Source organism: Neovison vison, chromosome 5, assembly GCF_020171115.1.
Source record: "Neovison vison isolate M4711 chromosome 5, ASM_NN_V1, whole genome shotgun sequence".
Lineage (NCBI taxonomy): Eukaryota > Metazoa > Chordata > Mammalia > Carnivora > Mustelidae > Neogale > Neogale vison.
The window spans coordinates 13451503-13466480 of NC_058095.1; the positions used below are offsets into that span (position 1 = coordinate 13451503).

Consider the following 14978-nt stretch of genomic DNA (forward strand, 5'->3'; position numbering starts at 1 on the left):
GTCTTTTTCTCCCACTCCCTTCATTTGGACTTTTTAAAAGTAGACCTCATACTTTCTTTGTTTAAACACCATTTTAAATAAGCTTCTAACATTGTTTCATTGTCTCATTCTTCAGTTTTCCCTGAAATAAATCAAGATTTTAAAAACTTCCAAAATTTGCTATTAATTGATTTCAGATGTTTCTTTTGACAGTAAAACTACTTCTGTTAACCTCTGCAAAAAAAAAAAAAAAAAGTCAATACTATGCCATTTGCTAAGAGGGTGGCTGAGTCTTTTTTGTTGTTGTCATTTTTTGAAACATTTTAGGTTACAATCCAGTGTTCATATACTGGAACTAAAGCTCCTATAAGAAGATAATGAATTTGGAACATTAATGATGTAATTAGACCCTTAAGTGAAAGCCACAAAGAAATCTTATAAAAATGACTGTGTGTATTAAACTGTGTCAACACAATGTCACTTGATTTCGTTCAGCAACTGGTCAAGTCAGGGAAAGGGAATAAAAATAATCAAGCTACTCCGATGGAAATCAGTATGACTCAAGGGGAAAAAAGTGATGTCTATGTTGTCTTCAGCCTACCAGATCACGCTACATACACTCGGACTACAGGCTTTCTGCCACAATCTAGAATACAAATTCTTCACAAATCACAACTCTATCCCAAATGTTCTTGTATGTCCTATGTTGTTTTTTAAAATTCTACCAAATAATTGATAGCTTTACAACAGAATTTCTTTTATTTAAAAAATACTTAAATCACTATCCCACAAAATGTTCAGAAACACAGGTAACTATAGAAAGTCAATGTGCATACACTGCTTTTGTTATTATAATTATGGTTGTTAGCTGAATGAGAACAAATAATAGCTAAAAAGTTTTCAAATGACAGAAAAACACACTTGGGTAAGTTATGACACAATTTTTTGAGTACATAGACAATAGAAATGTCTTTTTTTTTTTTTTTGCACCAAATGCAAATGCAAAATTAATGATAACATCAGGGAACTGAAAGGTCAAAAGGGGTCTTAAACATATTCACTATCTTTTACATTTTAGACAAAGGAGCTGAGAATAGAAAAACAAAACAAAAAACAAAAACCCCAACATATACACCAGAACAGTCCTTTTTTTCGACTTCCACTTTTAACTCTTTTCTAAAAGCACTAGGGGCGCTGAGACCCTTATTGTAGATTATGTATCATCTCCTCTTTGGCTATGAGGTGTGTAGTTTTGTTAACTAGAGACATCAGTGAGTTCAGTTTCTGAGACCAGTCATTTAATAAATTATTTGGATCCTTGGGTCTCTGGAAGTTGATAATTCCTGCCAACCTGTCTACTTTAGCAAAGATGGTCTTGTTAACTACTAGATTCGAAAGAAAAGCTTCTGACTCCTGCAAGAGAGAGAGACAACTTGGATTAAGACAGGGTAAATACAGACAATTAATAAAATACAAGGAAAATATAACTCTTGACCTAAGAATATGCGGAGCTAAAATTCACTCTTCATAGCTAGCAACTGCTGACTTCCTGTAATAATACACTTATTTTATGTGCAGCACCAGCCAGCCTGTTGCCGACAGCAGCTCGGTCCACTCTTGGTCTACATGTTTCCCCCTAACCATTATAAAGATAACTTGTTTCCAGAAATGCTGTGTTACAACATATGCTCTGCCACTGGCAACTATGTAGCCAAGGACAAGACACTTCACTTCTAAGACTCTCAGCCCCTTGTCCAGAAATGTGAGGAGGTAATGAGGCAACCAAGGATCAAACCTCGACCTCTAACATCCGTGATTCTTCTTTTTTAGCTAAACTGAAAAACTCTGGTGACAGAAGTGGCTTCTGGATCACCTCATTTGACCCCCACCTCCGTGGTGGTGGACATGTCGCCAACAGGAACCCATACCTGAACCCAGTGCTCCTCTAATGTGACCTGGGACCTCTCTCTGCAAGGGAAGTGAAGTCAAGTCTCCCTGACATTTTCTGTGGTTCATTTCTGGAAACCCAGACGTATTCATTATAGAAATGTATACCCTGGACTGCAGATGAATCGATGTAAAACTACCATACTTAAGTGAACATTTTAACTGGGACACATAATATTAATGTAACTATAAACTTGATATTTAGGTTATTTTTTGCCACCTAAACTTAAAATTAAATAATAAAACAAAATTGATTTTCTCATTCAATTTTTACATGTCAGTTGACATGTATTCAAAATGACTGGCTACGAACACCTCAAACTACTTACATCAACAGACAGATCAAGAAGCTGAGCCATTCTCTTCATTGTTATCCTTGTGTAATACTTGGCCATTATTCTAATATTCTGGGGAGAGGACAGAGGGCAAGAAGGACACACGACAGTCATCAGTAAAGCTAAAAACCCACTTGTTTTCATACTCAAATAGTTCTATTTTTCTTTTTTTTTTCCTTTTTAAAGATTTTATTTATTCATTTGACAGAGAGAAATCACAAGTAGATGGAGAGGCAGGCAGAGAGAGAGAAGGAAGCAGGCTCCCTGCTGAGCAGAGAGCCCGATGCGGGACTCGATCCCAGGACCCTGAGATCATGACCCGAGCCGAAGGCAGCGGCTTAACCCACTGAGCCACCCAGGCGCCCCAAATAGTTCTATTTTTCTTATATCCAAATAGGTTTAGTTAAAATGTCCAATTCAGAGCTTTTCTCTATAGCCCACACTGGAATGAAGCTGGTTCTAAACGTCAGTAACAAAGCAAAATTTAGATATTTTGGTTTCTGCAGTTACTTTTAAGTTATTCTGAATACTCTCCACAACTCTTTTTAGATATATATAGTCAGGAGTGCCTGAGTGGCAGTCAGTTTAGCATTTCCCTTGGGCTCAGGTCATTATGCCAGGGGCCTGGGATCGAGCCTGACATCAATCAGAGGCTTCTCCCTCTATCCCTCCCCCTTGAGATAGTTTTTTTTTTTTTAAGATTTTATGTATTTATTTGACAGAGATCACAAGCAGGCAGAGAGGCAGGCAGAGAGAGAGGAAGGGAAGCAGGCTCCCTGCTGAGCAGAGAACCTGATGCTGGGCTCTATCCCAGGACTCTGGGATCATGACCTGAGCAGAAGGCAGAGGCTTTAATCCCGAGCCACTCCAGTGCTCCTAATAAATAAAATCTTAAAAAAACAAAAAATCAAAACTGGGGCACCTGGGTGGCTCAATCAGTTAAACGTCTGCCTTCGGGTCAGGTCATGATCCCAGGGTCCCGGGATGCAGCCCCTCATCAGGCTCTCTGCTTAGTGGTAAGCCTGTTTTTCCCTCTTTGTCTCCCTCTCTGTCAAATAATGAAATCTTAAAAAAAAAAAAACACAGAAACATACTAAAAAGTTTTTGCTAAATGCAAAAATGCTAAATGCTAGAATACTAAATGCAAGAATCTAAAGTTAAACTTTAATAATTATGACACAAATATTTAAAAGGTTCAGATTCCAAAAATGATTGAGAGCATCTTAAAACACCATATTACCATCATTGTAACTAAAGGTAACCTGAAATTAAATTTCCTAATTTTCACTGGAAATGGTTCCTGTTACTATTCTTTAAAAAAAAAAAAGATTTAGACAAACCATAAGTGACTCTTAATCTCACGAAACAAACTGTGGGTTGCTGGGGGGAGGGGGGTTGGGAGAAGGGGGTAGGGTCATGGACATTGGGGAGGGTATGTGCTTTTGGGTAAATTGGAAGGGGAGGTGAACCATGAGAGACTATGGACTCTGAAAAACAATCTGAGGGGTTTGAAGTGGCGGGGGGTGGGGTGGGAGGTTGGGGTACCAGGTGGTGGGTATTATAGAGGGCACGGCTTGCATGGAGCACTGGGTGTGGTAAAAAAATAATGAATACTGTTTTTCTGAAAGTAAATAAATTGGAAAAAAAATGATTTATTAATTTATTTTAGAGAGAGTGAGTGTGCTGGGGCTAGGGGTCAAGGGAAAGGGAGAGAGAATTTCAACCAGACTCCTTGTTGAGCTTGGAGCCTAAAGGGGGCTCGATTCTACCACCCTGTGATCATGACCTGAGCCAAAATCAAGAGTAGGATGTTTGACCAACTGAGCCACTGCTCCCTTTATTATTATCTATGTTATTAACAAAACAATGGCATTCACAGAAAAAATGGGGAACAGCGGGGAGAGAAAACTAACTGATCTTTGAAACGGTCTTTCCTCCTGTCTCTATTAGGGTCCATGGCAACACCAAATTCTTAGGAAGGACAATCATTCTAGACCCCCTTTCCTTCATCCCTAAAATGTAATCAATGATGACCAAATTCTACTGATTTTCCTTCTTAAAATAATTCCATCCGATCCGTTCTTCAATCCCTCAGCTACTACACCTTGATGAAGCCCACACGGGGCCTTCACTTAGTCTTCTCAGCTCTATTCCTGTCTCTCCCCCAAATCTATTCTCCACACTTATTGCCGGAATGGTCTGTGTAAGATCATTGTCCCCTCAACTCCAAGTTTCCATTACTGCGGTGTATAAACTTTGGTAAGTTCCAGACCCTTTCCGTATCTCCGACTTTCTTCCTCACTGAGCCCCGATCTCGAGGCATTTGTTTTTCCTGCTCCGACTACTGCGTCTGCCTACATACCAGGTACTCTTCTTACAAATCTCATCTCTTGTGTCAATTACTGCAGATCTAGCCTGATCTTTCTTTTTCTTTTTCAAGATTTTAAGTAACCTCCACACCCAACACAGGGCTTGGACTCACAACCCCGAGATCAAGAGTCCTATGCTCTACCAACTGGGCCAGCCAGGTGCCCCCTTTCAGGTAGAATCAATCAACTCTCCACTTACATTCCACTCCACGTGACAACCATTTGTGCCCTGATATCTAGAATACTTTTATTTATAAATGCATCTTTTCCTATAACTTATTTTTTTTCCCTAGACAAGGGACCATGTCTTACTTTCCCACATGTCCCCACAACTTTGTACAGTGTCTGGCACAGAGAAGGCTCACAATAATGTTTGTTATGTGAATGAATACTGAGATAATTCAATTTATAGTGACACCAAGAATATCAAAGATTAGGTTTTAAGACTTGCTACCTGTTCCCAAAACTACCAAGCAAGTATCAAAAAAGAACTTTCACCCACAATCATCCCCTGCATTCTTAAGAAATTCTTTCTCATTTATAGGCTATAAAATTTGGATTTTTTTTTAAGATTTTATTTATAAGTAATCTCTATAACCCAATGTGAGGCTCAAACTTAGAACCCCAAGATCAAGAGTCACATGCTTTACTGACTGAGCAAGCTAGGTGTCCCTAAAATTTTGGATACTTGAGGGTCCCTTCAAAATAAGCATGCTAAAACAGGTGGTTTTTTTGTTGTTGTTTTCTCCTGAAAAGCCAAAAATGGGGGAATATGGCAGGGGGAAATAAGAGGGAGGAGATAAATTTGGATATGGTTTTGGAAATACACAATAAACATTCCAACAACAAATTTACATCACTACCACATTGGGCATAGCAAAAATACCCAAAACACAAAAATCCTAGGGCAAAGAATTAAAGACATAACCTCCAAAAAGCCACATCTGACTATCAAAAACTTGAAAAATAAGAGTCTGTGCTCAAATGTGACAAAGTTTACTTTCAGAATGGCATCTCTACCATGCCAGGTTCTTACATGTTCAACAACTCTGTTCTTCAAGTCTTTCCACCTTCTTTCACCTTCCTCTGTAGAACCAAAAACATCAGTTGCCGGACTCTCAAGAGATCCTTTTCTTAATTCCATTCCGTAGTCTTCAACAAGTGTGGACCAACGCATCAGCTCCATTGTGGTAAAAAGTTTTAAAAGATCCCTGTAAATTGTATAAAACTTAATACTGCAAATCTGTAACAATGATATTTCATGTACTATAACAGCAAATTTTTTTTTTTAAAGATTTTATGTATTTATTTGACAGAGAGAAATCACAAGTAGGCAGAGAGGCAGGCAGAGAGAGAGAGGGAAGCAGGCTCCCTGCTGAGCAGAGAGCCCGATGCGGGACTCGATCCCAGGACCCTGAGATCATGACCTGAGCCGAAGGCAGCGGCTTAACTCACTGAGCCACCCAGGCGCCCCTATAACAGCAAATGTTTAAATACAAATTTTTACTTGTAGAACAAAACGTTAAGTTGATTATTATTTATTTTACCTACTTTGCTACCATTTCTTCCACAGTAATTCTGAATGGAGCATTCCCCTTTTTAATATCCTGCTCCCTCCTGCAATATATTTGCCAGTCTCTGGAATAAGTAAGGTAAACTTACCAACGAGACAGATAAAGAAAAGACAGCTTTTAATAAATAAAAGCCCACTGTGCACAGGAAGCGCAGGTCTGCTCTATATGGTACACACTACTGATAGTCACAGAACGCCACACTAGGAAGACTGAATTCTATCAAATGGTTAATTAACCAAAAGCTGCTAAAGGGAGCTTGATATCTCATGAATGGCTTCTTTCTTTCTTTCTTTCTTTTTTTTTTTTTAAATTTGACAGACAGAGATCACACACAGGCAGAGAGAGAGGAGGAAGCAGACTCCCCGCTGAGCAGAGAGCCTGATGCGGGGCTCGATCCCAGGACCCTGGGACCATGACCTGAGCCGAAGGCAGAGGCTTTAACCCACTGAACCACCCAGGCGCCCCTTCCTTCTTTCTTTCTTTCTTTTTTTTTTTTTTAAAGATTTTATTTATTGATCTGATAGAGATCACAAGCAGGCAGAGAAGCAGGCAGAGAGAGAGGAGGAAGCAGGCTCCCCCGCTGAGCAGAGAGCCCGATGTGGGGCTCGATCCCAGGACCCTGGGACCATGACCTGAGCTGAAAGCAGAGGCTTTAATCCACTGAGCCACCCAGGCGCCCCTCTTTCTTTATTTTTAAAGCAGGCTCCACACCCAGCCTGAAGACCAGCGTGAGGCCCGAACTCACAACCCCAAGATAAAGACCTGAGCTGAGACCAAGAGTCGGACACTTAACTGACTGAGCCTCCCAGGCGGCGCCCTTGGTAAGTGATTTAGAATGAAGCATGTTATTAGCTCATTAATTCCTAATGCAGCGTGGAACTAACACTTCACTACTTTATGAACTCTATTTTTATTCACCAATACACTCTCTATCGGCAACCAAATTCAGCAGGTGTACACACAGGTTAACCTATTTTCTTTCAAAATAGTGTTTCTGCTGAGAGGTACTGTACAAGCTAAAAAAGTACTTACTTGTATTTAGGGATTTCTTCTAACTTCTTGTCACCACTTATTCGGTGAACCAAATCTGACTGTTCGTTGTCAAAAGGAGCCAAGATCACATAGAGGACAACACTTTTCAGAGCCTAAAAATCATGTACAACACAATGGATTATAAACAAGCTTAGAAACAAAGCGGAACCTCTGGCAGGAACTAAAAAATCATGGGAGAATTGTCATATATGTATTCATGTTTCGTATTCTACTCGAAAGTCTTAGGGAATAAGCATCCTGCCAAGCTGCCCTTTGTTGTGGCTTCTTGTCATATGTTTCTCTGAAACAATTACAGTGAATCTATGCTAACTTGATTTACTACTTGGTGCCAGATGTATATGGAAAAATTATTGTAACAAATTAGCAGCACAAACATGTAATATACATTTAAACTATTTGTAACAGTTTTGTGAAATAATTTTCCAAAGTAATGCCTCGGTCTTTTACCTATAACCTTTGTTAGTAAGTGACCTGCTATACACACGTTATTTTATTTTGTTTTTGTTTTTAAAAAGTCATCTCTACATCCAGCCAGCTTATGATCCCAAGGATCAAGCGTCACGTGCTCTGACTGAGCCAGCCAGGCGTGCCTGCTATAAATTTTTTTTTTTTTTTAAAGAAGATTTTATTTATTTACTTGACAGAGAGAGACACAGCGAGGGAGGGAACACAAGCAGGGGGTGTGGGAGAGGGAGGAGAAGGCTTCCCAATGAGCAGAGAGCCCGATGCAGGGCTCGATCCCAGGACCCCAGGATCATGACCTGAGCTGAAGGCATATGCTTAACGACTAGGCCATCCAGGTACCCCTAAATTTTATCAAAAAGATTTTATTTATTTACTTGAGAGAGAATGAGAGGGGGGAGGATCAAAGGGAGAAGCAGACTCCCTGCTGAGCAGGGAGTCCGATCTGGGACTTGATCCCGAGACCCCAGGATCACGACCTGAGCCGAAGGCAGTTGCTTAACCAACTGAGCCAACCCAGGCACCCTGCCTTTTTTTCTTTTAAAATTTTTTTGTGGGGGGGTGCCTGGGTGGCTCAGTTAAACATCTGCCTTCAGCTCAGGTCACGGTCCTAGGGTCCCAGGACTGAGTCCTGCACTGGGCTCCCTACTCAGCAGAGAATCTGCTTCTCCTTCTGCCCCCACCCTCTGCTCATGTTCCCTCTCTCAAATAAATAAATAAAATCTTGAAAAATATTAAAAAAAATTTTTTTCTTTTTAAATTTATTTGACAGAGAGAGAGAGAGAGAGAGAGAGAATATGAGCAGGGGGAACAGGAGGAGAGGGAGAAGCAGGTTCCTCACTAAGCAAGGAGCCCAAAGCAGGGCTCGACCCCAGGACCACCAAATCATGGCTTGAGCTGAAGGCAGATGCTCAACAGACTGAGCCGCCCAGGTATCCCTATGTTTTAAAAGATTTTATTTATCTATCTACTTATTTATTCAAAACATGCTTGCGCATGGGGAGAAGGGAAGAGGGAAAGAAAGAATCTGATGTGGGGCTTGATCTCACAACCCTGAAATCATGACCTGAGCCAAAATCAAGAGCAGGATGCCTACCCGACTGAGATACCTAGGTGTCCCCCCTTTTAAACAGTAAGGCCACATTCTTCAAAAGCGGTAATGTAGAATACTGCCACAATTTGTTTGGATCAGTAAAGATAAACTGAATTATCAACACACAGAACAGAAAGTAGCACACACGACCGCATATAATTACTGAAGTTAAAACCATTTCAAAATAAAAAATGCAATTCCTCCTAGTAAGTATCAACCAAGTATAAGAATACGTTCTCACCTGTTGCCACTTTTCGCTTTCGGCCTGTATACAAGGAGTATCATATATTGCTCTGTAGTGCTTACAAATAGACAAATAGGACCCCTCATGCTGATCCAGCTGAATCATTAAATTATAATATTTCAACTTTAATTTCTGGGGAACAAAAAAAAAGGTTGATAAAATAAATTGGGATGTATAGGTTTTTTCCAAACACTTCTAAAGTAAACTTGCAGTAGGAGACACGCTTACCTCTGTATTTTCTTCCTGGAAAAATTTGGTGTTAATTTTCTTGCTGATGATTTGTGTGCGAATGTAATCCTTCACAGCTAGGCAGAGCCTCATTTGCTCCAAAATAAACTCCACTCTCTCCTTCTTTTCCATTGACCCGTAGGTTTCCACCTAACAAAGTAAGACCCCAAATAAGTTTATACTTGATAATTTCTAAAAATTGCATAATTAAATGTATGGAAATATTCACACCTGTCAAACAGTAAGAGGCTTCTCACACACTGAGTGCTGATGATATAAAAAGCTAGTTTCCTCCAAGAATTTACAAATAAAAAAATTATATAGGAAAATATATTTTCTTTTTCTTCTGGTGTAAAAAGTTCTGAGTTTTAACATACGTATAGACTTGTGTAATCACAGTCAAGATACAGAATAGTTCTGTATAGTTCCAAAACTCCCTCATCTGCCCCTTTATAGGCACATACTTCCCCCACTCAGAAGGGCTGTTCTCCAACAGTATAGCTGCTTTTCAAGAATATCAAGAACGGGGGCGTCTGGGTGGCTCAGTGGTTAAAGTCTCTGCCTTCTGCTCAGGTCATGATCCCAGGGTCCTGGGATCGAGCCTCACATCTGGCTCTCTGCTCAGCAGGGAGCCTGCCTCCTCCTCCTCTTTCTCTGCCTGCCTCTCTGCCTACTTGTGATCTGTCAAATAAATAAAAATCTTAAAAAAAAAAAAAAAAAGAATATCAAGAACGCCTGGGTGAATATTCAAGGGCGCCTGGGTGGCTCAGTGTTAGGTTAAAGCCTCTGCCTTCGGCTCAGGTCATGATCCCAGGGTCCTGGGATCAAGCCCCGCATTGGGCTCTCTGCTCGGCAGGGAGCCTACTTCCCCTCCTCTCTCTGCCTGCCTCTCTGCCTACCTGTGATCTTTGTCTGTCAAATAAATAAATAAAATCTTGGGAAAAAAAAAATCAAAAAAAACAGAATGCAACCTCTTAGGACTATGTTTTTGTTCATTCAGCACAATGCTTTGAATACTAAGATTCATTTAAGTTGTTGTATATCATCAATAGTTCATTAATTTTTTAAAAAGATTTTATTTATTTATGTGAGAGAGAGAGAGAGAAATAGAGTGAGCACAAGCCAGGCAGAGGGAGAAGGAGAAGCAGACTCCTCACTGAGCAAGGAGCCTGACATGGGGTGCGACTCCAGGACCCTGGGACCATGACATGGGCTGAAGGCAGACGCTTAACCCACTGAGCCACCCAGGAGCCCAAGAAATGATGATTCTAAACACAAAAATAGATGCCACTTCCAGGCTACTGATGAACAACAACAAAAAAATTATAGAAAAAAGAGGTCCTAGACTTTTAAAAATTCAGATAACAACAAGGTTGATATGACTCCTAATGGATATAGAATGTAGAGTTATAGTAAATATACAATTACAATATAGAAAATAAAATATGTTGAATACTATGAAAAACATTTTTAATATTTGGCATAGACATATTGCAAGTCAATTTATAAAATGTAGAACAGCAAAGTGGATTGAAGTAAGGCTATTTCATTATTATTATTATTAGATCTGAGAAAGGTTTTTATTTCATGGTTTTCTTTGTAATTTTTTGTTAGGGAAAATAAAAACTGATACAATGAACCATCAATGTTTCACTTGTACGTCTTTACCCACTCTCCATGTGTCAATTACTTTGAATAAACTTCAGACAACCTATCATAGATTTCAGTATGTGTCTCTAAAAGATAAACTTCGAAAGAAGTTATCTAAAAATTCCTTATATCACCAAATATCTAATCAGTCCCCAATTATCTCTCTCATTTATTTTAATTAAATCAGAATCCAAATAAGGCTCGTACTTTGCAGTTGGTAGATACATTTCTTATGGCTCTTTTTTCCTTGACATTTGTTGACAAAATCAAGTCAATCATCTTATAGTTTCCGAGAGTCTAAATTATGCTGATTGCATCCCTGTGGTATCATTTAAGAGGCTCCTTTGCCCCTAGTATATCCTGTAAACTGGTAGTTAAACCTAGAAGCTTTTTGTAATTGAGGTGATTTTTTTTGGGCAAGAATATCTCAGAGGATATTGAGTCATGAAGCACACAGTCCTCCTGGTTCAAAACAGAGTTTGAAGGCAAAGCTATGCAGACAAGCAGAAAGATCAGTGGTTGCCAGGGTTGGGATGGGGAGGAGGGAGGAATAGGTAGACCACAAAGAATTTTTAGGGCAGTAAAATTACTTTATATGATACTACACTGATGAACACAGGTTATTATACGTTTGTCAAAATCTGCAGAACACGGGGCGCTTGGGTGGCTCAGTGGGTTAAGCCACTGCCTTTGGCTCGGATCATGATCTCAGGATCCTGGGATCGAGCCCCGCATCGGGCTCTCTGCTCAGCGGGGAGCCTGCTTCCCCCTCTCTCTCTGCCTGCCTCTCTGTCTACTTGTGATCTCTCTCTGTCAAATAATTAAAAAAAATAATAAAACTTAAAAAAAAAAATTCTAGGGGCGCCTGGGTGGCTCAGTGGGTTAAGCCACTGCCTTCGGCTCAGGTCATGATCCCAGCGTCCTGGGATCGAGTCCCATATCGGGCTCTCTGCTCAGCGGGGAGCCTGCTTCCTCCTCTCTCTCTCTGCCTGCCTCTCTGCCTACTTGTGATCTCTCTCTGTCAAATAAATAAATAAATCCTTTAAAAAAAAAAAAATTCTAAAAAAAACAAAACAAAACCCTGCAGAACATACAACACCAAGAGTGAACCTTAATATCAACTATAGGCTTTGGGTGACCACATGTCAATGTAGGTTTATCAACTATAACTAATGTTCCACTCTGGTGGGGGATGTTGGTAGAAGGGGAAGTTGGGCATGTGTGTGCGTATTGGGGGGGGTGGCATAGGGGGCATATAGGAACTTTCTGTACTTGCCACTCGACTTTGTTATGAACCTAAAATTGCTCTAAAACACAAAGTCTTTTAATTCAGAAGAAGAAAAGAAGCCTGAACCCAAACAGAACTAGTATGAATCTGAACTTTACCACTTCTTGGCAATGACTTTAGACACATTACTTAATCCCTTTCAGTTTCAGTTTCCTTGGCAGAAAAATGGGGATAAAAATAGTATTGTGGGGGCACCTGGGTGGCTCAGTGGGTTAAAGCCTCTGCCTTCGGCTCAGGTCATGATCCCAGCGTCCTGGGATCGAGCCCCACATTGGGCTCTCTGCTCAGTGGGGAGCCTGCTTCCTCTTCCCTTTGCCTGCTTCTCTGCCTACTTGTGATCTCTGTCTGTCAAATAAATAAGTAAAATCTTAAAAAAAAAAAAAAAAAATTCAGGAAACTATTAAAAAAAAAAAAAAAAAGATCTCTTAAAAATTTGTCCTGAAACACGGCAAATGATGAGGCAATTTTTCTTTGGTAAAAAAATTTAGCCTAGAAATTGACCATCCATCAAATATTCATTCAGAATAAAGTTAATGATTATTAGCAAATCCCCAAGGCATACACAGTACCTGAATTACTAATTTTATTTAAGTTCTAAGAGAATGAAAATTTTCAAATAGCACAAAATCAAGACTAATGCATTGATTCTAACTTTTCTTCAAAACTTTTTTAGCAGTTAAATTTAATCAGGACCCTAATTACATAATTTCCAGGTACCCAAATAAACCTCATGCTCCACAGCTTGCTCTTAGTCTTGATAGTTTTGAATAAGTGATAAGGTGTCAAAATAAGCTATTTCCACAAGAAATACTGCTGACTGAATATAAAGATTTTCACATTCTAAATATAACTCCTTACCTGTAACTCCTGTAAAATGGAGGCTGCCTCCTTCACATCACCGTTTTGTTCTTTTATAGTTGCTAATGTTTTTGTCAGCCGAGCACGCTCAATTTCAACATAAATCTACAAATATGAGAAATCTATATTATCAAAATTGCCATGGAAATGTATTAACATTTTAAAGATAGAGTTATTCAAACTAAGCCCAACAGTATTTAACCTGCAGTTACTGTGCATTTTATCCTCCATGTACAAATACAGCTGTTATTATGTTAATATCATGTTATTAAAAAGGGATCAAAGAAACACAAATGGATTCTGGCAAGACGGTGAAATTTTGAAAATTAAACTTACACTGTGAATATGCTATTACTTTTTTTTTTAAAGTAAGCTCTACACCCAACATGGGGCTCGAACTCAAACTCCAAGATCAAGAGTCAACTTGCTCTAATGAACTGAGCCAGCCAGGCTCCCCAGTACTCTTTATTATTTTAAATAGTATTATTTTAAATAGTAGAGTGAAACCTTAGCCATCTCAAGATCAGGCTAGGGTGAAGAATTAGCTTTATCTTTGATTCATTATTACCACATGTAAACTTGGGGTAAGATCACTAATTCCTAGAAAAACCTGGATATATCAAGACTGCCACTATTTAAATATTTTCATTTGGGGGTGCCTGGACGGCTCATTTGGAAGAACATGTGACTCTTGATCTCCAGGTCATGTGTCGAGCCCCACGATGGGTGAAGAGATTACTTAAACACAAAATCTATGAAATATATATATAAAAATAAATAAATACATTCATTTGTATATGGGAAGATACCAGAAGGAAATGTACAAAGATAATGGTTCAATCAAGGTGATGATCTATTTTGTGATCTTAAAAAATATATACAGTTGAGGAGGGTATGTGCTATGGTGAGTGCTGCGAAATGCGTAAGCCTGATGATTCACAGATCTGTACCCCTGGGGCAAATAATACATTATATGTTAATAAAAATAATTTAAAAAATACACACCTATTGATATAATGTCTATATAACAATCTCTGAAAATAGAAAAGACAGGACTTTCCACTGTGAGTTAAACCAATGGAGAACTTACCTTCCCTTCTGTAACCATTCGTAGAGTATCAATTAATCGAAGTTTGATTGGAAGGTCTGTGATTTCCTCAACATAAGTACAACACTGCTGAACCATTTTTGCAACAGCCTAAAATAATAAAAACTATTCATAAGTAAGAGTCATTCCTTATATAGTTAAAAAGAAAGTATTTCATTGATGGAAGAGCTATGTTCAAATCTAGTCTTCCCAAGCAATCCTAGAAATGGAAATGCCTATCAAAAAAACATATGGAGTGCCTGGCTGGCTTAGTTTGTAGAGCATGCAACTCTTGATCTCAGAGTTATAAGTTCAAGCCCCATGCTGGGTGTAGAGCTTGTGTTTAAAAAATTCATGGGGCACCTGGGTGGCTAAATTCGTTAAGCGACTGCGTTCAGCTCAGGTCGTGATCCCAGGGTCCTGGGATCAAGCCCCGCCTTGGGCTCCCTGCTGCAGAAGTCTTGCTTCTCCCTCTCCCTCTCTCACTGCTTGTGCTGTCAAATAAATAAAATCTTTAAAAAAAATTTAAAATGCCTCCGACAGGAGGCACCTGGGTGGCTCAGTCAGTTAGTTGACTTCAGCTCAGGTCATGCTCCCAGGGTCCAAGGATAGAGCCCCGCAATGGGCTCCCTGCTGCTCACTGGGGAGACTGCTTTTGCCCCTCCCCTGCATGTACTCTCTCTCTCTTAAATAAGATCTTGAAAAAAATGTCTCTGATAGCTAAGGAGTACTGAACACCTAGTAATAAACTCAAAAAGGTCAGGAAAACCTCAGATGAAAGACTTTACCCCTCTCCACTACAAATAGTGAA

The 14978-nt window shown here is 39.5% G+C and overlaps 1 protein-coding gene across 1 annotated transcript in view; it reads right to left on the minus strand.

The window, feature by feature from the left end:
- Window positions 1-715: 715 nt before the first annotated feature.
- PSMD12 (proteasome 26S subunit, non-ATPase 12) overlaps window positions 716-14978 on the minus strand; it is a 28941-nt gene continuing 14678 nt past the window's right edge. The window contains exons 4-11 of the mRNA XM_044247594.1: window positions 14171-14278; window positions 13081-13185; window positions 9285-9434; window positions 9054-9188; window positions 7237-7349; window positions 5667-5841; window positions 2256-2333; window positions 716-1392 (exon numbers count right to left, since the gene is read on the minus strand). Of these exons, the coding sequence (XP_044103529.1) occupies window positions 1183-1392; window positions 2256-2333; window positions 5667-5841; window positions 7237-7349; window positions 9054-9188; window positions 9285-9434; window positions 13081-13185; window positions 14171-14278 (1074 nt within the window). The 3' untranslated portion in view covers window positions 716-1182. The remainder of the gene's footprint in view (window positions 1393-2255; window positions 2334-5666; window positions 5842-7236; window positions 7350-9053; window positions 9189-9284; window positions 9435-13080; window positions 13186-14170; window positions 14279-14978) is intronic.